This window comes from Dufourea novaeangliae, unplaced genomic scaffold, assembly GCF_001272555.1.
Source record: "Dufourea novaeangliae isolate 0120121106 unplaced genomic scaffold, ASM127255v1 scaffold139, whole genome shotgun sequence".
NCBI lineage: Eukaryota > Metazoa > Arthropoda > Insecta > Hymenoptera > Halictidae > Dufourea > Dufourea novaeangliae.
The window spans coordinates 88,386-110,108 of record NW_015374013.1 but is presented as its reverse complement, the minus strand read 5'-3'; the positions used below and the strand labels follow the sequence as shown (position 1 = coordinate 110,108).

General features: G+C 40.5%; 3 protein-coding genes across 3 annotated transcripts; 2 read left to right on the top strand and 1 right to left on the bottom strand.

Moving 5' to 3' along the window:
• Positions 1 to 272: 272 nt before the first annotated feature.
• Positions 273 to 11,024, top strand: LOC107188614 (STE20-like serine/threonine-protein kinase). The gene is made up of 13 exons (XM_015576933.1): positions 273 to 485; positions 577 to 741; positions 813 to 1,011; positions 1,093 to 1,223; positions 1,324 to 1,647; positions 2,748 to 2,832; positions 2,905 to 3,065; positions 3,136 to 3,641; positions 3,752 to 4,284; positions 4,692 to 6,808; positions 7,954 to 8,254; positions 9,897 to 9,976; positions 10,407 to 11,024. Exons 1-13 carry the CDS (start codon positions 327 to 329, stop codon positions 10,560 to 10,562), a joined length of 4,917 nt encoding a protein of 1,638 aa, XP_015432419.1. The 5' UTR covers positions 273 to 326; the 3' UTR covers positions 10,563 to 11,024.
• Positions 11,025 to 15,653: 4,629 nt separating this feature from the next.
• Positions 15,654 to 19,199, top strand: LOC107188657 (flavin-containing monooxygenase FMO GS-OX-like 2; the record flags this gene model as incomplete). The annotated part of the gene is made up of 7 exons (XM_015576987.1): positions 15,654 to 15,734; positions 17,135 to 17,365; positions 17,447 to 17,588; positions 17,707 to 17,840; positions 17,923 to 18,126; positions 18,544 to 18,829; positions 18,909 to 19,199. Coding segments are annotated over exons 2-7 (1,269 nt in total), but the record flags the coding sequence as incomplete, so codon positions are not given.
• A 220-nt stretch (positions 19,200 to 19,419) lies between these two features.
• Positions 19,420 to 21,298, bottom strand: LOC107188660 (vitellin-degrading protease-like). Its single transcript, XM_015576989.1, has 4 exons — positions 21,215 to 21,298; positions 20,884 to 21,142; positions 19,966 to 20,118; positions 19,420 to 19,789 (listed from the first exon to the last, which is right to left on the bottom strand). Exons 1-4 carry the CDS (start codon positions 21,292 to 21,294, stop codon positions 19,640 to 19,642), a joined length of 642 nt encoding a protein of 213 aa, XP_015432475.1. The 5' UTR covers positions 21,295 to 21,298; the 3' UTR covers positions 19,420 to 19,639.
• Between the last annotated feature and the right edge of the window lie 425 nt (positions 21,299 to 21,723).

The window sequence follows — 21,723 nt, the reverse complement described above, 5'->3', positions numbered from 1 at the left end:
CGGGAGAGATTTGGTACGATCCCCTGGTATCAAATGGGGATTTGAACAATATCTTTTTTCATAAAACATTTTCTATTGTGCTAGAAAATACATTAATACAATAAGGAGTATGAAAGGTGGTATTTAAAGAAAAAGAAAAGATGATTTTATGCATCTTGTAAATGTTTCATGTAACAATGAATTATTCGAGCACTGCATAAGTTTATGTTTATGCGCAGATTTAAAGTAGTTGCTTGCTTTTAGTGTATATATTAATGAATCTTATAACATAATGTAATAGAAGTACAGTTTTATACATGAAAGTGTATTGAACAAATATTGCAAAAATGTCATTCTTGTCGAATTTGAAGAAAGCATTCCACTTTGGTGGTAATGATGCAAAGAAAAAGAAGTTATATAATAATATTAAAATGGATTGCAACCCAGAAGAATTCTGGGAAATGGTGGGTGAACTTGGAGACGGAGCATTTGGCAAAGTTTATAAGGTAATCTTACAGCCAACATTATAACGTAGCTGTTTAATTTATATGTTTCATTTCGACAATCGCGTATCGAATGTTTTTTTGCGTTTTCTAGGCACAACATAAACAAACACATCAGCTTGCTGCTGCAAAAATGTGTGCACTCGAAGGAGAAGATGATCTTAGCGATTTCATGATTGAAATAGATATTTTATCAGAGTGTAAACATCCAAATGTTGTTGAATTACACGAAGCTTATTTTATTGAGGGCAAATTATGGGTATGTTTTTGGATTGTGTAGTGTTTACAAGGATAATCATGTTTTATCTAATAATATTTATAAATTTACAGATGTTAATAGAATACTGTGACGGCGGTGCTGTTGATTCCATAATGGTCGAATTACAGAAAGCTTTAACAGAACCACAAATAGCCTACATATGTCAGCATATGACTAAGGGTCTTGCATTTTTGCACAAATCTAAAGTAATTCACAGGGATTTAAAGGCGGGAAATGTATTGTTAACAATGGCTGGTGGTGTGAAAATTGGTAATTTTTATATTTCAGTAAACAATATTTTCTTTACGTTCACTACATTAAGAGAAAGCTACTGAGTTTTTGACTTCACAGCTGATTTCGGAGTGTCCGCGAAAAATAAACATACGTTACAGAAACACGATACGTTTATTGGTACACCATATTGGATGGCACCAGAAGTAGTATTATGCGAAACATTTAGAGATAATCCTTATGATTTCAAAGTAAGTATGGAACTTTCGATTTATAAACGCAACGTATTAATTATCTAGCAGGTAATTATAGAGTACTTTTAACTTTGTGTTGTATTTTTCTGATATCTAGGTAGATATCTGGTCTCTTGGAATAACTCTAATTGAATTCGCGCAAATGGAACCACCGAATCATGAAATGTCACCAATGCGGGTACTTCTTAAAATACAAAAGAGCGATCCACCGAAACTCGATCAACCTGGGAAATGGAGTAAAGACTTCAACGAATTTATTGCAAAAGCTCTTATAAAGGATCCAACATCAAGACCTACAGCTGAGGAATTATTAAAGTATTCATTCATAAATCGTAATTTGGATTCGAAACCGATTCGGGATTTGTTATTGGAGTACAAAGCGGACGTCGTCGAAGAGGAATTGGTCGATGAGGAAGCAGAGGTAGATTTTGTTTTTCAGTTAATTTCAACGATAATTACGTTTAATAATGGAGAAACTGAATTTATTATACTGCATACACAGAGTTATCAGAATCATTTAGGCAAAGTTAACCTTTTTCTCTGCAAATTGATAGTTAGAATTAACATATTTGTGTATGTACATTGTTACACGCTTTCGTTTTGATAGAAGGCTAAAAAGGCGAAAAAGCACAGAGAACAATATCAGCGGATTGGTAAGCTGCTTTTGAATGAAACATATAAACGTATTAGTTGTTGTTCAGTAATAAATAAATTAGAGAATATTCGTTTACACTCCAGATGATTGGTTATACGTAGGACCAAATAGTTTTGTTTGCATTCTTACGTCTCATTAACGTGAAATCATTTATAAGATATATAATTACATTTTATGTACTCATGCATGATAAATGTTAATAATTCTCTGAAGTACATTCGTGCATGCGATACTTGATGTTTAATTATCTTTTACTCTTAATTTGCCAAATTAATATGGCAAAATGGTTTTTATTTAAAGGGAATGAGCATTTCCGATTTTTCTTACATTCCATATTCGTTTCACATCTTTCTACAGGATCGCGATTTAATAAAATTTTCTAGAATATTCTTTACGTTTCTTTTCTATATTTAATCTTATGACATCCTAATAAATATGTTATTGTAATTTGGATAATTTGGCTGTGCATGCGGCTCTCCTGGGCCTCGCCAGCCCCATCACCCCTGCATTTGTCAGGTCAGTAGCTTATGCAATAAGTGCTGTCTACTTTGATTTGAATAATGTCATGGTTTTACGTGTATCACTATAATTTTTCATTATATTTTTCCCTCCTTTTCTGACTGCAATGCATAAGCTATATGTAATATACCTCGGCGGTCATGTTTAGATTTTGATTATTAATGTTACATTCATTTTATCTGATATATCGACGCGTATAGTAATGTTTTCGTTATTTTACAGAATTTTTAATCTCTTTGAGACATCACGCGGTTTTCAGGATAGAAAATACATATTTTGTTGATCCGGGCACTATAATTAAATGATCGAACTTTACTGTACGAATACAATATAAATAAATATTTCAGGAGCAGCGCACATCACAGCTTCCTCTGGAGGTGGATCAACTCGGAGATGACTCTGCATCTATGCGCAGTGACGCTGATGTTAAGAGTAAGTGTTAATCTTGATACGACAGCTACATAAAACAAAATGAAATTGGTAAATCGATTAATGTTCTTTTAGTCTCTGAGAAAGAAAATCTTGCCGCATCACCCGTATCCGCGAAAAAAGAAGAGAGCAACAAAAGAGAGATCAATAGAGATGGTGAAAAGGAGGACAGGAATAAGAAATTACGGAAAGCGGAATCGAAAGAGAACATACCTGTGTCTCTTGAGAAGAAACAAGTAACTATTTTACATTATCTGCTTATATTTTTAATTGCGAATATCGACAATATACGAATCTATGTTCCAGGCACCTAAACCCCCTAGTACAAGTGAAATCAATGAACGTAGAGTATCACGGGAAAAAGGTCCTGCACCTCCTCCACCCCTAATGCGTCAGGATAGCAAAAACGATGACAAGGAAAATAGTTCGAAGATCTTCGATAAACAAAGTGCTGTCGAGATATCAGATCAATGTAAGATTGCCGATGAAAATAAGCGAGAGAAAACTGCATTATCAGAGAGTACAGATATAGAAAGGGAACAAACAAATACAGACACACTCAATGAGAAGCAAAACGTTAAAGGTAGTTTAGAGAAAATAACAGCTGGTAACGAAAAAGGGAAGGATAATTTGGATAATGAGAAGAAAGTCGACGTTAGAAAAAAATCGATAGATAGTAAAGCAAATCCATCGTTGAGGACTCAGTTAACTTCGGAAGAAAAGAGAAAATCTGCACCTGTTCGACCAGAATTGACAGAAGATTGGACGAAGCCGGTGTTTAATAAACAGTCCTCTTTGGAAGAAAAAAACAGGTGCGTGTTTATTTCTATAAATTGCCTTTTCAAATGTTTTTTTTTTTTTTCATTTTATATTTAATACCGATTAATGTTATCGAGATCAAAACGTGTCTGATTGATTTTAGAATCTACAAAAAAGCCGCTGTCGACGTGCAAGTGACACGACAGTCTTCCACGGAAGAGAATCGCAAGAGCCTGCAAGAGAAACGAAAATCAGTCGAGGACAAGTTGAATGCAGTTTTAGAAAAACGTTTCTCAATGGACTCGGAAATGCGGAGGAATGTTCCGTCTTTAGAGACATTGACGCGCCAAGAAACTCCAAATGCGATCGCGTCCGAGAAGAATATCATCAAGGCTTGTTCCACCGAAAACATCAAAACAGATTATGGAATGTGTAAAGGGGAAACGGTTATTAAAAGTCACAGCGAAGGATCATCCAGGTACGATTCGTTGGAAAACTTCCCGGAGGAATTCGATGGCCGGCGAGAAAAGAAGAAGTGGTTGAACAAGGAACAGAGTCACGAGAATGCCGCGAACGATGCATTAAACAGCGAAAAGAGAGGCTCTTCGGTAAACGTGTCAGTGATCACGTCGACACCTATTAGAAGTAGAAGTACTTCTAGAAGAGGCAGCGGGGACAACGTAGTTGTCATTACTGGTAAGAAACGCGAAACTTTGCTTTATAGTTTCTATATTTTCGATGTAGCAGTGCCGACAATTTGTCGCCAATTATCACCGGTTCTAACAAGGGGAAGGTACGGTTGTGGAAATTGCTTCTGGAACGGCACTATGTGAACATTATAGTACACATATAATAGTAAAAAATCCTCATGGATTTCCACAGAATGGGTATCGGTTTTCGAGATATTTTTGTTTATAGTTTTGCACGTGTCAAGCAGTCTGGTTGGTAGAGTACCTGCTTACCACGTTGCGGACCCGAGTTCGAATCCAAAAAGATCTAACCCAAACCTAACCTAATAACTTCCACATAGTGCCGTTCCAAAAGCGATTTCCACAACCTTGCCATCCCTTTAAGTGTTTACAAATATGTAATACAATTTCTAGGTAAAACTGACCAAGATATACGTCCAAATACATCAACCGTCCGGATTACGGCCGACAGTCCAGATTTATCGAACAGTCTGGCAAGTAACATAAGCCAAGTAACAGTCGTGACGACGCATCCGCCGGTGTTGGTCGACGCGGTGTCGCCCGCAGCGACTCTTTCTTCACGTCCATCTCCAACGTCCGAAGTCGTGATCGTCGCGAATGAATTGAACAAGACGCAAGTCAACGAAAGTTCCACCGACGACGACGGATTTCCTAGTCTCGACAGTTTAGAATACACGCCGCAGGAGCAACCGATCGTTCTCACCGACACGTCCAAGAGAGTCGGCAAGAAGTTGGACGAATCCGAGGTGCTGATCGTGAGCCCAATTGTAGACGAATTGCAGGACACTAGTCACGTTTCCGTGGTCACCGTCGGCGAGGACAAGGAACAAGTGAAAGACTCCTCCGTACTTAACAAACACGACGCCGTTCGGACAGCCTCGTTGCAGAGCGACAGCGGGGACGAAATAACGAAAATGATAGTCGCTGGAACGACTGTCGAAGCCGTGGATGTCGACGACGTGGACAGAAACACGAAGAAGATAAACGGTCTGATAAAGAACGACAACAAGCCTTCGGTGAATCGCGTCGACGAAAAGGTTATGAAGACGATCAAACAGAAGGACGCGGGCAAGGTTTACAAGGAGAAACGTATATCACCGGACAGCTTCGAGGGATCCAGATCACAGAGCGAGTCCGGATCGACGAGATCTCACACGCCGAGCAAGAGTATAGATCGGTCCGACGCGGAGTCGATCTCCACCACGATCAGTCAGGACAGCAGAGAATCGAACAAGGAGAATCATATCGGTCAGGGACAAACGCCGGAAACGGAGGAGGAAGTGGTGTTGCGGCGGAAGCCCGATTACGCTCGCGACATACAACGACCGACGAAAACGAAAGAGGACATACAGATGATGAATCTGAAGAAAAAGACGCGGAAACGGACGAGAAAGTTCGAGATAGACGGCGTCGTGGTCACGACGACCACGTCGAAAGTGATATACGGCGACGACGAGAACGGGAAAGTATACGACGATCAGATCTTCAGGAAGCAGGAACTGAGGGAGTTGAAGATGCTGCAGAAGATGGAGCAGAAGCAGTTCCAGGATCTGTCGCAGAAAGCGCAGTTCAACAAGGATCAACAAGAGAAACGTTTCGAGCAGGAACGCCAGCTCCTGGAGCGAAACGCCGAGACCGATTTGGAGACGCTTGCACGACAACAGAGGCAACAGATCGAGCGGGCGGAGGCGCAGCAGGAGGCGGACCTGAGGCTCGCGTCGAAGAAGATTCGCGGCGAGCAGGAAAGGGAACTGAAGCAGTTGAGCGCGTTCAAAATACGAAAGGAGAAGCTCGAGATGGAACACGAGGAGAGGGAGAAGCATTTCTTGGACAAGCTGAACGAGAGTCACGAGGTGTCGTTGCGTAGGCTGTCGGACAGTCATCGCGAGAAGATCGCCTTGATGGAGAGGCAATTCCTGCAGCAGAAGCAACAGCTGATGAGAGCCCGCGAGGCGGCCATTTGGGAGCAAGAGGAACGGCACATACACGAGAAACAGCAGCTGCTGAAGAAACAGCTAAAGGACATTTTCTTCCTGCAGAGGCATCAGATGCTTATACGGCACGAGAAAGAACTGGAACAAATGAAACGTATGAATCAGAGGAAGGAGGAGGAGCTCGTCAAGCGACAGACGGTCGAACGCAGAAATCTACCGAAACGAATCCGTAACGAGATGAAGGCACGGGAGATGATGTTCCGGGAGTCGATGAGGATCTCGATATCGTCCGTGATCGCGCCGGATCCCGACGCCGAGAGGGAGAAATTGAAGAAGTTCCAGGAGAACGAGAAGAAGAGGTACAGAGCGGAACAGCAACGATTCGAGCTGAAGCACTCCAGGCAACTGGAGGAGGTAAGAGCGCAAAGCGACGCGACCATCAAAGAGTTGGAACAGCTGCAGAATGAGAAGAGAAAAATGCTGATGGAGCACGAAACGATGAAGCTGAAGGAGCTGGAGGAAACTTACAGCCGGGAGCTGCGCGAATGGAAAGCGCAATTGAAGCCTCGGAAACAGGTAAAAACGACATTTGTATCGCTCTACTGTTTATCATTCTGCACTCTTGGTTTTTTTTCTCCCTTTTGTCTTTCTTCAGTTTTTTTTTTTCTTTTATTTTCTTTTCTTATCCTGTAGAGTTATCGAGCGCGCGTAATTCCGTTCGTACACTGTCCAACAAATTCAAACTTTTTTTCCGATCTGCAATATCCATTGGGAGATCCTTGTAGAATTTCTGGTCCAGATTGCGAATTCGGAAGCAGAATTTCTCCATCTCTCTCAGTTTTTGGAAAACATGAGCTTTTTTAAAAACACCCGATTTCGGCCAAAAATTACGTATTACGCGAAAACTAAAGCCGCTAGGAAGTTCATTTTAACTTTGAAATGTAGAGGAGAGTTTCCTGTAACTCTCCTGTATCTTTCAAGGTCAAATTAAACTTTCAAGCGTTTTTAGTTTTCACGTAATACGTCATTTTTGGCCGAAATCAGGTGTTTTTACAAAAGTTTATATTTTCCAAAAACTGAGGGTGATGCAGAAATTTTGCTTCCGGATTCGTGATCTGGACGAGAAACTAAACAAGGGTCTTCCAATGGATATTGCAGATCAAAAATTGTGTTGAACAGTGTTATCGATCCTTCTCCGCTCTGCAGATTATAGAGGTCGCTAGGAATACTCGCGAGTAGTACCAGTTTTGCGTTCTCTTATTTGCATTAGTATATCGGAAACCTCCTTATAGTCTGGGAGCCAGTGAACTCTTTTCTTACGTTATTTCATTACAGCTGAAAATTTGTGAAGCTTTAGTGAGGCTTCGGTGGTTTCACCCCTTAAAGTCACGTCTCAACCGATAAAAAAAAATACGTATCCGTTATTTTTGACTGCTTAGCAGACATACGAAGTTTCATCAAAATCGGAGGAGGACACTTCCGTGGCTTCCCTTGTAAGTTAACTAAATCCTCACAAATTTTCAGCTGTAATCAAATGACAGTAAGAAAAAAGTTCACTGGCTCCCGGATTATTATGATCGGCCCATTACAGCGAAACAAAAAAAAAAAAAAAGAAAACAAGAGGAGGTACGAAACCGTTGTAACTTCGATCGTCATATAAATTCTGAAAGGGTGCCCGGATACCGGCCATACTGAAATAAGTATTAATGTACTTGTTATAGAGGTTAGAGGCTGAGCTGACGGCTGAAATGGAAGCGTTGGAAGCTCGCTACCGAGACTATTTGCCCTCGGGTCTTAGTGGTCTCTCTTTTCCCCCTCTAGACTATTCTAACATCCTTCATTTCGAAAGCTGGAAGAAATCGCCGCCCCGTATGCCCCGCTCCACCCCCGCATCACCGTCCCCGTTCACTATTCCGAGGGTGTCGCTGAGAGTCGGCGGCTCTGACACCAATTCCGTAAACGGCATGCTTTCGCGAAGCCACTCCAAACCGGACTTGGTGCCATCATCCTCCTCCTCGCCTCGTAGATAACGCTCCAATTGATTCGTTTTCCGGCCTCTTCGTGTCCTTTGTCCCTTTCGTAGAAGTTTCCAAGTAAAAATGTTTGGTTAATATTTGTGTGTTTTTTTTTTCTTTCTTTGCTCTAGTTCTATCGTGAATTCTTTGTAACTTCTGGTTGTTGCTCCGAACGAGGTTACTTTGAAACTTCTCTATTGTTATCGTGTCTTTAGCATCGAAGGATAACCATCTCCGCTTTACTCACTATCTGCTTTAATATATACGGGGTGTTCCGTTTAAAACAGGCCATCTAAGTATCCTTATCTGTGATCATACGGGAAATATTTTTTACGTAATTTAATAATGGGTTCAAGAGACGAATCGAATCGCGGCAAAAGTTCTTTAAAAGAGTCGTTAGTTTTTTTATGGTCACCCATGGTTTTTTTTACGTATGTGCACGTAATTTTAACTGGTGTATGTTATAGCCAACATTATTATGCATTTATCCATGTATAATTTAAATTATGTAACAAGTATTTCTCGTGTGCTCACAGATAAAGAAGATATTTAGGTGAGCTGTTGTAAGCGGAACACCCTGTATACATTTAATACATCTTGATATACATATATATAATAATATATTGTTCGTAACCAAGCCTAGAAAGAAGGTATCACGTATGTATAAACATTTTAGGGGCTCGCACGAAGGTCGAATAACACGTAAAGCCACGTTTAATGGTATACAGACTCCTCTCGATTATCGTCCGGCTTGTTCTACACGATTATTGTCCATGCGTTATCTCCACCACTTGGGGGGGGGGGGGAAGGCATGGAACCAATCAAGCGCATACTTTGTTGTCTCTCTGTTTTTGTTGCCTAGGCTCAGGCTCCTGGCAAAAAAAAATTAATCTACGAGGGTCTAAAGCATTTCTCCCTATAAGATTATTGTCCTGGCGCAGACCCAAGTTCGGAACGATAATCGAGAGGAGTCTGTATATGCGTATTATGGAGATCCATTAATTTATAACATTGTATATTTTTAGACACATTACGTGAGTAACAAAGATTCAACGAGTATATATATATATATGTATATACAAGTATTTAAAAAAAAAAAACGAAGAAAAACAGGAGCTTCTCACTGTTCGATAGAAATCATAGTTGTTGTCCCGAGCATCGAAATGTGGGAGAAAATGTGTTGGCATATTGATTAACTTCCCATTGAATTCGTGCTCCGTGTTGTGTCATTATGTAGCGAATTTTTCGTGCAATCGCAGATAATGTGTTCGTAAAGTTCGCGTCAAACGTTCGGTTCGAAAACAACTCGCGATGTCACAGCGGACTCAAACGGCTCCAGATACTCATAAATTCGTCTATCGACTAGATTCGTCGTTTCCCTACGACAAGAATGTATGCTTTTCGACCGAACGGGAGACGCTGCTTCGCGGTCATCTTTATACGGGGTGGCCCAAAAGTCACTAGACCATTTAAAAATAGAATAACTTTATTGCGTATTTAAAAATTTACGATAATGCTTTTATAGTTTTGTTATGCCTTTTAAATGGCCATCGTTTTGTTCTTGACAGTGGCGCACTCTTTGGAAAACGTTATTACACTTTAAAATTGTGCAGTGAGTTTTGGGCAACCCTGTATATTCCTTTATATAGATACTTACATCGTCGATCGTATTATCGGTAACAGTGTTTCGACTGGTCAGCTGAAACTGTACGATTATAACACAACAGGGGTGAGTCGGTGGTAATTGTGGTAATTGCTATATATGTTGTATACTTATCGTTCTCCCAATGTGTACGTTCGATTCTATTACTATATCCCCCCATACGTTGTTACGTACTCCTAAATACATGGAACCTAACCGACGAAAATCGTCGAGAGAAAAAAGAGATTCCACGAGTGGATATCAGAACGGTGTGTCTACTAGGGTAATGGAACAAGGTCAGTCAAATAACAGATCTGTTGATGCGATTACAGTAACAATAAGCTATCGAAAATTACAAAATTATTAGTAACAACGATCAGCTCCATGATCATTGAACTTGAGTCAGTTTCTTGTGAAAATCGGTGCCTGGTACAGCGTGGGAACGTCTCAGTTCCCTCGTGACCGACACATGTTACCTGTGTTTCGTTTCTAAAAGCTCGTTGACATTCCGTTACAGAGATTGGAGGAGCAGTTTGCTCTCCAGCTGGAGGAACAGGAGGCGATTTACGGACCGAGCGCGATACCGTTGTGTTTGCCCACGGATCTTCCAGACTTGACCCATCATACGGCCGGTTCGACGCGCAGTTCCCTTTCTTCGGTGAGCGAGGGTTAACGTGTAGAATTCACCGTCAACGTTACCGTACATACAATCCGGATCTTCCAATATTTCGTTTCTCGTTACGAGTCACGGAAGCAACAGAGAGACACGCACGCGTGGCACACGTGAAACGTAACGGGGAGGTGTGTTGTTTGTGCTCCTTTTTGGCGATCAGTCTCGTTAACGGAATAAACGTGCTTCGATCGTCCGTAGCAGAGAAAAGACGAGAAACAAAACGGAAAATTGTATACTATATAGAAACAAGATAAAGGTACTTCTGCAATGGCGCAGATCGTTGTCGTATCGAAAACGATTTTGTTTTTTTTCTTCTCAGTGATACGCGTCACCGGAAGAGCTAAACGACAGAACGCTCACCTTCGTAAATGTAGAATGTTCGAAGGCGTGGGTTTTTTTGCCAGAGCATGGCCGAAATAATTTTTAACGCGGTACATATACATGGGTCTTCCCCTTAAAACAAACCACCTAAATATCTTCTCTATCCGTGATCATATGAAAAATATTTTTTACGTATTTTAAATAGTTTCAAGAGACGAATCGGATGGCGGTAAAAATTCTTTAATAGTCATTTATATTAATAGTTTTTTTTCAAAGTCACCCATGTTTTTTTACGTATATTCACGTAATTTTTTCCTGTCGTATGTTAGAGTCAACATTATTACACATTTATCCATGTATGATAGTATGACCTTGAAATGGCCTTGCACTCTAAAAATGTAAAATTTACTTCTGAAAATGTTAAATTCAATTATATAATTTTTTTTACCATCTGATTCGTCTCTTAGACCATTTAAATTACGTAAAAAACATTTCTCGTATGATCGCAGATAGAGAAGATATTTAGGTGGGCTGTTTTAAGCGGAATACCCTGTATATTCTGTACGTTGAACTGCGCGTATAGTCTTCGCATGCGAATGTAATTAATTTCTTACGATATATATACATATATATCGAGAGTATGTAACCCGGTACAATCGACGAAATCCGCCCGATCCCGAAAATCCCGGAACAACTGAAAGTAGTTCTCGTTGGACCGCCGAGAATATGGCGGTGTTGCGCTGCACGATAACGCGGCGTAGCGAACCGATTTTTTTTCTACGTCTTATACACACGTATATCGAACTAGGAATCGAGAATCATTTCGTCAATTCGAAGGTAATCGTCCGTTGTACGATCGGGGGTAGGAATGCACGCACGGGACAGAGGTGTCTTAATTTGTTCGAACGATGCATTAGCTATTTTATACGTATCCTCACGAGCAAACTCGGTTTCCGCTATGGGAAAATGTGACGTAAGGGAAAGGCCTCCTACCACTTGGTCTCGGAGTTACTGAAATTTATGCGAAATAAACATTCGGTTTAAGATTTATTTCAGTATTTGAAATAAATTCACCAAGTGTAAAACACCGCTAAACTACCGCCGATCGATTGTTCTTCTATCGAGAATGCACACGGATTTATATTTTAGTAAATAAAAACACGTTCAACACTACGAATCAAAGGTTTACGCCAAATATATGTACACAATGTATGATTGCCCGCGTCACACACACGACGTAATAGTCCCGGACAGGCATTGTTAGAGAGAGAGAGAGAGAGATAATCTCTTTTCGAATCGCGAATTCGTGGTTGAGATGCGAGTCCGTGTAGATGTAAAGGAGTATATTTGTATAAAATATTTCTTTTCGGTTTTCTCCATCGTGTATTCTCTTCCTTTTGTTTTTTTTCTCTCTTGTCGTTTGTATATTGATTTTCTGACTCGTGTCCGTTTCGGGCCCGTCTAGGCCAGCCTTGCTTATCTGCAATCATCCTCGACAAAAGGAATTTTGTACATATTATACGTATATATAGAAGCGACCGGGGATAACCGATGTATTTTGAATTATTGTAACGCGCCCACGATACGAGGAGTGACTTTGCGACTGTCATACCGTTTGAATACTGTTTATTCTTATGGGTCTGTCTCACCCTGGCAAGACGTAATTTCCGTTTGTGGAACGCGAAGACGCGCGTATCGGCGAGTGAACGGAATTTCCGTCGACGTATCTCGTTTCGAAACGCCCAGGGAAATTCGATGGGTACTCTTTACGTGGAACTTTCGCTCGAGTCCGCTTGCGATGCCGGAATACGTACGTGTACAGTTTAAACGCGAAGACACGAAAGTTATCGCGTAACCGAGTCGAGGAAACAAGGAAAGAGGACATTTGCCAAAGCATGCGTACATACATATTATGTGTCCATATATATATTCTTGGAGTACGAAGGTTTTACAAACGTAACGACGGCGTACTGGGGTCACGGTTACAGTTATAAATCTAAACGTACTGCCCCAGTCGTCGTAGCTGCTCGTCGGAAGCTACAGTCACAGACGAGATATAAGAGTAGACGTTTCATCTGATAGGAGTTGATGGCCCACCGAAACTGTAGTACCGACACCTTAAAAAAGCATGTGATTTTAGCGACATCTACGTTATGAGAACGGTGAATCTGCGGTGGGTAGTGACACTAAAATGGAACTGGGGCGACGTCGCCCCAGAAAAGTGGGACGAACAAATACATTGGATGAAATGACTACTGCTATATCTTGTCTATATTACGGTACGGTCCAACAGTGTTCGTTAAACGCTTCCCGGATTATCCTATTTCGGAGAGATTTCAGATTATTATACTAGTTACCGCGAGATTCCGTGAAAAATCGCTCGTAAACGGGATTGTTAGCCGAGAATTCGACGATGCAGAAGGAACCCACACGAGTATCGGTGGCGTCGAATTGCGCGGGCATCCCGCGGAGAGATTTCGAACGTTCGAACTTCTATGGAACTTCACGTGGATTTAACGAATACGTAATTTATAGATGTTAATCGGGCGAGAGCCACTGCGAACGGCACGAACAGAGAATAGGAAAAAAAAAACAAACGAATGAAAGGAAACGTCGCTTCCCGTCGAATTTTCCACAGTAGCCTTAATCACAGTGTGTTTTAGAGTATCGTCGCGAACGTTGTACACGATCGAAAGTGTATTTATATCGCAGAAATTAGAAAGCGAAGCATTGTAATATATACAACGGCAAGAAAAGAAACAGTGTCGACGAATCGGTGCATCGAATCAATTTTGTCGATTTCGTTCGATTTAGTCAACTTAAGGGGGGGTATATGTATTTGTACCCAATTGCACGAATTTCGTTTTTTTTTTTGCCGATACGTATTTAATATGACGAATCGTATCTCGACCCGTGGACGCATACTTATATAGATTTATATATACTATACGTACATAAGATGTATGCGGAGGATCAATAGACTGAGAACAAGCAAAGAATGGGAGATAATCGGGGGACGAGATTATTTGTTGATCTGTTTGTTGCGTTGAAATGTTTACAGGTGATATATTGTTTTCGTCGAGTTTTATAATTTGATGGATCGTCGAAGGAGAGTGGCATTAGAAAAATCGAGCATGAAGAAATTAGTCTTCCGAATGGAACACTACGGATCGACCTCTCACACATTGAGGCTCAAACGACGAAGCGTTTGTTTTTTTTTTTTTTTTTTTTTATTATTAACCAGGAATGCAAATCGGGTTATTTATCATATTTATTTCGATTTTCAATGGAAAATTGCTTCATTCCACAACTTCTCTCGGGCGAAGCAGAGAAAAAAAAAAGAAAAGAAAGGGATAGAAAGACAAAAGATATTCTCGTTTGGCGGTTCCTCAAAGGAAACGTGGTTTCTTCGTACCTTAACGCGTGTTCGATGGATTTTGGCGGAGCATTGTACTTGTTCGTTTTTAGGTCGAGTTCATTTTACGTATTCATATTATGAGTTAAGTTTTAAGTTCTTTAAATGGATTGTCAGTATGTTTTCGAGAGTACAGAATTCGACGAATCTTCGACGCGTAAAAGGGTTCAGAGGTACCCAGCAGTTTATCGGTCGTTGTCGGTTAGAAACATCCACGCGTGTCCATGGATAATATACAGGGTATCTCACCTAACTCTGCCACCCTTAATTATTCTCTTATTTGTCACGATGACCTTCAATCTCATAGCTTAATTTCACCCCTAAAATACACTAACTTTCTCCCGAACCATTTTTTTGTACCGTGACAAATAAGAGAATAATTAACGGTGGCAAAGTTAGGTGGTTCACCCTGCATATACATATATTGTATATAATTCTTACAAAGCTAGCGAAGAAACTGTGTATTCGAACTGTTTGTTCCACGATCCGCGTGCGAGAGTGATGTTTTTCTAGTCCGGTAAGAGAACTCATCCGGAAAAACGACGAATATTGGAGTGACGCGCGAACGCAGGCAAATCGTGAAACGATTTTGCCATGCAACCGCAAATAAGTGTGTGTGTGTGTTTTGTTTTTTTTTTTTTTTTTTTTTTTTACATAGAACTTTCGAGAGGGACGTATTATTGGCTTCCCTCCCGTGACTCGCCGATTCTGCCCTATGGAAACCAAAACGATTTACTTTTTGAGATACTGTTTGCAACCGGTTGCAAAGTCCGATTAGAGGTAATTCCATGTATTCTACGCGACGTCCACAATTCGCGTTTAGCATTTACATTTGTACTGTTCTACTAAACGAATGTTATATGGGGAAGAAATGTGTGAGAGAGAGAACATTTTTTATACACGGTAACTCTCGTTTGAGTGTGGTATATACGATGCGTCGACTGAGATCTATACATAGAGATATGTGTCGCTGTAACATAGACTCTTTACAATTAATTGCTCAGTACTAGGTATAACTGGATTCACCACGATCATTAATATAGACCGTAAGATTAACGTTACGATTATTTACACGATAATGTTATTAAGGAATAACGCAATAAATATTTTACTTCTAATCGTTGATCACGTTCATATAGTTAATTGTACGCGTCTGAACTGTTTTGTTATCACTTTATCGCGGCACACTTGGCGAGACAATTGCCTATCATGCATGACACACGAATATAATATTGAAATTATGTTGATAATACAGTGATAGTGGGTTTGTGGTTTATTCGTTATTATTTCCGTTGTCAACTGTTTTGCTCTGTTTACGTAATTTCCCCCCTTATTTATGCTTAGTTAAGATATAAAGTGGCTAAAAAACCGAGTAAAAGATATAGTTTAGTTGAGGAGAGTAGACGAAGAAGACATCGTGTTTTAATTTATGTCAAGTAAGTGGTACTAATCTTACGATCGACAATGCCACGAAAGTTCGTGGTTCTGAATCTCGAAAAGAACTGACATCCGAGTTGTAGTTGATAACTTGCAAACATGGTTTCTTAATTTTTCGATTTTTTATACAATAGATATAATTGTTTCTGGAAATTTTGTTATATTTAGGTTAAAGCCGAAAGAACTGAACAAATTGATTAAAAGGCGATTAGATCTGTGATTTAACGATACAAATTTCAAATCTTGATCTCCGCCATCCTTTGTTTGTAATGGATTCTGAAAGGTTTTAAAATTTATTCGAACCAGCTGTTCCGAAGGAATGAAAATATGTGTATCGGTGGTCAAAACAGTCGTGCGCCCTACTCTGACTGACTCCGACAATGCGAGAGTCATTAGCTACAAAAATTAGAGCTTTTTTACGCCGTGGTATACAATGGTACATACTGAATTTCAATGGTCGGGATAGGTATAAGGAAAAATGCAGAAAAGTTACGCAAATGATAATTAAATACATGTTTCAAAGGTGTCAGATTGTTTGGTGAATTTTTCTGGCACGCTATTGCGTACACAAACAGATTTCAGTTCTAGTATTCCTAATTTGTGCTAATTTGTTTAATTCTTTTTATTTAGCAACTACTATCCATTCACGTTTCTCAAGATTTATGTATTGTTTTTATGATGCAAAACCTATGCACATAAGGCTGTAAGTGTAATTGGAATAAGTAATCGAGATTCAAATAATGTTTGCCGTTCCGACCATAAGGTACTGTGTAAATTCCGGCAAGAATCATTTGTTCTGGAAAATCAAATGATTTCACCCGTGGCGCCATCCGTGGCAAAACGCTGAAACTAGTAGGAAAATTTTACCGACAGGTAAGTGAAGAGGAATCGACGGTGGCGCCATCTAGCGGGAGGGCAGCGAACTATTTTGCCTAGAAGCTTGGGCGTTTTGCCGCGGGCGGCGCCACCGTCGCCTCGCGTTCACTTACTAGTCGGTAAAATTTGTCTACCAGTTTCAGCGTTTTGCCACGGATGGCGCCACGGGTAAAATAAATTGATTTTCCCGAGCGAATGATTCTTGCCGGAATTTGCACAGTACCTTATGGTCGGAACGGCAAACATTATTCGAAATTGAATTATTTTCATATATTAATCAAATTTACAGTATCATTTTAAATCTTTTTCAATCTCTAAACGTGGGATTGAATGCTTAAAGAACGTAGAATAAACTGTAATAACTATCAAGTACAAGACATTGCAATGATATAATTAAAAAAGGGTATATGATAGAGCTGTAATTCTGGTTAGTGAATCTTTGATTCTCGGAATGAGATGGGAAAATCTTTTGACCGTGAATGATTTGGGCCCCGGATATTTCGATATAATTTTTTAATCGTAGAATACGCCCGAGTACAGAGATGACCGAGCGACAGAGGAAGAAAAAGGTGTGCGTGATAGGAGCCGGTGCAGCGGGTTTGTGCTCTGCCAGACACTTTGGGGGACACTTAAAGTTCGAGGTGGACGTTTACGAGCAAACAGACAATGTCGGTGGCACGTGGGTTTACGTCGAGGAGACTGGACTGGACAAGCACGGTTTGCCTATTCACTCGAGCATGTACCAGGATCTCAGGTTCGATTTTATACTCACGATCGACACGAGACGATAATTACGTTTGTTTTTTTCAATTAAAAACTTGCGGTTCCATTACAGAACGAATTTACCCGCGAAAATCATGAACTTCCCCGATTATCCGGCAATGAACGCCGAAGAGCCTTGCTGCGTCCTGCGCCAGGAGGTTTTGAACTATCTGAAATGCTACGCGGAGCATTTCGACGTGCTCAAACATATACAGGTGAATGCAATACAGACACCTCTTGATTATTGTCCTGACTTGTTCTACACGATTATTCAGACCTGGATTAAGATTTTGCCGGCCCAGGGATATCAAATTTTCTACTGTAACGTTGCAGTTCAACACGATAGTGACGTCCGTTCGAGTGGACGAATCGGCCGGTGGCGAGGACAAGTGGGTCGTTCGAATAAAAAGGTTGAAAACTGGCGAAGAGGAAGAGCTTGTTTACGATGTCATGATGATTTGCAACGGGTACGTTCAAAATTTCTGCAACGTTTCGTCCACGGAATTTATAGTGAATCTGTATCGTATTTTCTTTATCCGAATGATTTAGACATTACTTCGAGCCGTACGTGCCGAACATACCTGGGATTGAGACATTTCCAGGGACAATAATACACAGTCATTCGTATCGTAAACCAAACGTGTTCGCCGGAAAGACTGTTTTGGTTTTAGGAGCATCCGCTTCCGGAATCGATATTGGGATCGATTTGACTCATCACGCGTCACGGGTATATTTAAGCCACAACACCGAAAGGTATCGAACGTATACACTAGTATACTCACTAGGAACCAGGGACTTCTAACGAAACGTGAAATACCGGTATTATACCGATATTTTCGATTAAACCTTCGTCCTATATAACCCTATATAAGCCCCACCCTTATAGAAACCTAAAAAATACCGGTATTTATTTCGGTTTTTCGTAATACAATGAACTCTCATTATATTGCCACGGTCGACGCTGTACGGGAGTAAAATGGCAATGAGTTTAGAGTTCCCTACATGCTAAATTCCATATAGAGTGGCAATATAGTTAGAGTCCACTGTATATCGGTTTTAGTATAGCTTTGATGGCATAATACCGGTATAAAAATTATACCGGTTTAAGTCCCCGTTGGGAACCGATTTTTGTAAACACGATAATTGCACGTTTGCATTTCAAACAAATAGGTGGACGGTTACATTGCCGACGAACATGGTTCAGGTGACGGGCGTGGACAGAATAGAGGGTGAACGATTCATTTTAATGGACCAAACCACCGTCACTGCTGACGTTTTCATGTTTTGTACCGGGTACAAACAGAGCTTTCCATTTCTGCACGAGAACTGTGGAATACGCGTGGATGATAATTACGTAACTCCCCTGTACAAACATCTCGTGAACATCGATCATCCGACGATGTGTTTCGTTGGACTCCTTTCTCTCGTCCTACCGTTTCCCTTGTTTCACATACAAGTATAGAATCTAGTGTATATTTTTTCACGAACTAAACCGCCGTAAAACCGATTCTAAGGTCAACGTAAATTTCTCTCAGGTACAATACTTTCTCGCGGTGTTGGAGAACCGAACGAGTCTACCACCGAGATCGTTTATGTTGGAGGATTCGAGCCTGAAAACGGCGAAGAAACGGCACGCGCATAAGTTAATGGAGAAACAATGGGATTACAACGATTCGCTGGCGGACGCTGGTGGTTACGATCGTTTGCCACGATTTTATCGGCTGGTGTTCGAGAAACTGATGGCCCTGAGGAAAATGAATATCTTGAACTTCAAGCTGGGCAAACTTGTGATTTCCACGGACGGGGAAACCATCGACTGGACCGTACCGAATCGGAATGTCGAAGGATAGATCGGTGAAAGAATTTTTCTGTGTAGGGTAGATCGAGGCGATCGGATCATTTCTTGATTGATAGTAAAAAACATAATAGTCCAAGCTTAGAAAGCTAATTATTTAGTATAAATTAATTTAATAAAATCATCCATTTTTTAAGGATTTATTTAAAATGAATATTTTATTATTATCATTATTATATATATACATAAAAGTAAACGTTGGATATCAAATTCTTAATTGAATAATAGTAAATCAATCAGGGCGGCGATACTGTTTTTCTACCCGAACGGCCAACAAACCAGGAACGGCCTTGCTCGTTTCCATGAGGGTATAACAAATACGGACTGAATTCTTATTTTGAACCGATTTGCTTCGATTTCCCCTACTAACAATAAAACGGCACCGTTCACGAAATACAGACGGGAATAGATTTATACAGTCGTCTTGTTCTTGACCCAGTCCACGAGGCCGATGACATCGGTGTAAACACCCGGTGAGTTTGGTTTACCGCAATCGTCGCCCCACGAAGTGATACCGATCATGGTGAAATTCTTGGTGACCAATGGACCGCCCGAGTCACCCTGTACAGAAATGTTGACAATCGTAATCTTGGATTTCTGAAACAAAGATGGTTGACGCAGAGCCGTTCCTGGCGGGAGTGCAGGTTGTTTATCAAATGCAAAATTTTGAAGTAGTAGAAGCTGTTTTTACACCCGGGCGACCAACAACATAGGAATGGCCCTGGCTTGACGCTTACCTTGCATGAGTCTTTTCCACCGTCCTGAAATCCATAGCAAACTTGACGGTCCGTGATTTCGTACCGATTTCGGTAATCTTCCGCGCAAAGTTTTCGGCAAACTTTCGGCACAATCACGTACTGCAGGTTGTTCGACAATACCGGATCGAAATCCTACAAAATCCACGATTCCGTTTGAAACGATTCCACGCTAAATCGGGCAATTTTTGGAGCACCATTACGGATTTTGTTCAAATTTGGATATGTTGCAGTCTTTAGCGATATATAAACGTATCTCGCAGGATTTTTGACAATTTTTAAAATTGTTCGTTTTACAGCTGTTTGAAATTTAGGCTCAACCTTTTTTCAATAAATCATACCTAAGAAACTGATCATAATGAGTGTAACAATGAGATTGAAAAATGGTCGACCCTAAATTTTAAACAGCTGTAAAATCAACAATTTAAAAAAGAATGGTGCTCTAAAATGTGTCCAATTTCGTGTGGAGTGACCTGGGAATAATGTCCCTATTTCTAATCATGTATTATATTTATTTCACACGTATTAAATTTATTTCTATTAAACTGAAATAATTTTTTGCGCAATCAATGTGTTATTTAACTTTTTGCACTAAATAAAAAAAAAAAAAATACGTACTGAGCAGAAATCGGGACGGTGATTAGAAGACTGCAGATTTTTATTTCCAAATAAAAGTTTTTAAAGTAATTCATACAGGCAGGAGCAATTGTAGACATTTATTTTCCCTCTTAAGTATCTTATCGGATTCAGACTAAAATATAAAACTCGTTGGATCCGATGAAAATTTGGTTTTTTATTGTATTTCACAGAGCCCAGTAAGCTATAAATGCATAAAATCCGCAGTCTAGTGATTAGAAATAGGGAAATTGACCTTAGGACTTTTGCGAAAGGATTTCGTACGATGAAGTCACCCCAACCGGCCACCAAACCCCAATCAGTGTCGTAGAACCGGGAGTTTTCTGGCAGGTTCGCCGGTTGCGTAACGTTGTTGAAGCGAAAAAACGGATCCACCTTGAACACCGCGATGTCGTAATCATTGTTGCCAGAATCGTATTTCTCGTGGTAGGACATGTACGTGACATTGTGAACGATCCCGCCGTAATCGTGCCTGTTCGATCCGCTGCGAACGCTTACGAAGTTGTAAGGACTATCGATGAATCTGTAACGGTCGAATTATCGTCCTGTACGACGTGATTCGCATTATCGCGGGAAGAAATTTTTCTATACTGACTCGATCACGCAATGAGCCGCTGTTATACCCCATTCTCGTCCAATGATACCAGCACCGCATACGTGGTCGCCATTTACCATGAACGATAACTGTACACGGAGAAGAAGTTCATCGGTGGGACCAGGCCCGGTTAAAATTTTTTGTGGCCCAGGGCTATTAGATTTTCGGGGGCTCCCTTGGTTGAAAAGCGGTATGGATTGTTTGTAATACAGCACAACAAAGTACATAAATCTTAAAAAATTGAGATATATTTTAAATAAAATTAAATAACATTTAATCATAACGAAATGGAAGGTTTAGAACGGGGCACCCTGTGTCCAGGGGCGAAAGCCCCCCCTCCCCGCCCTTAGACCCCCCTTGTTTCAGCACTGGGTGGAACTACTTTGCTCCATTATCGTTATATATGATTTCTTAACGGTCGTAAGGGAGCTCGAATTAAAACGTAAGGAACGAAAAATAATAAGGATTACTTGCCATGTACGGGACCTTCGTGATGTCGATCGGTGATC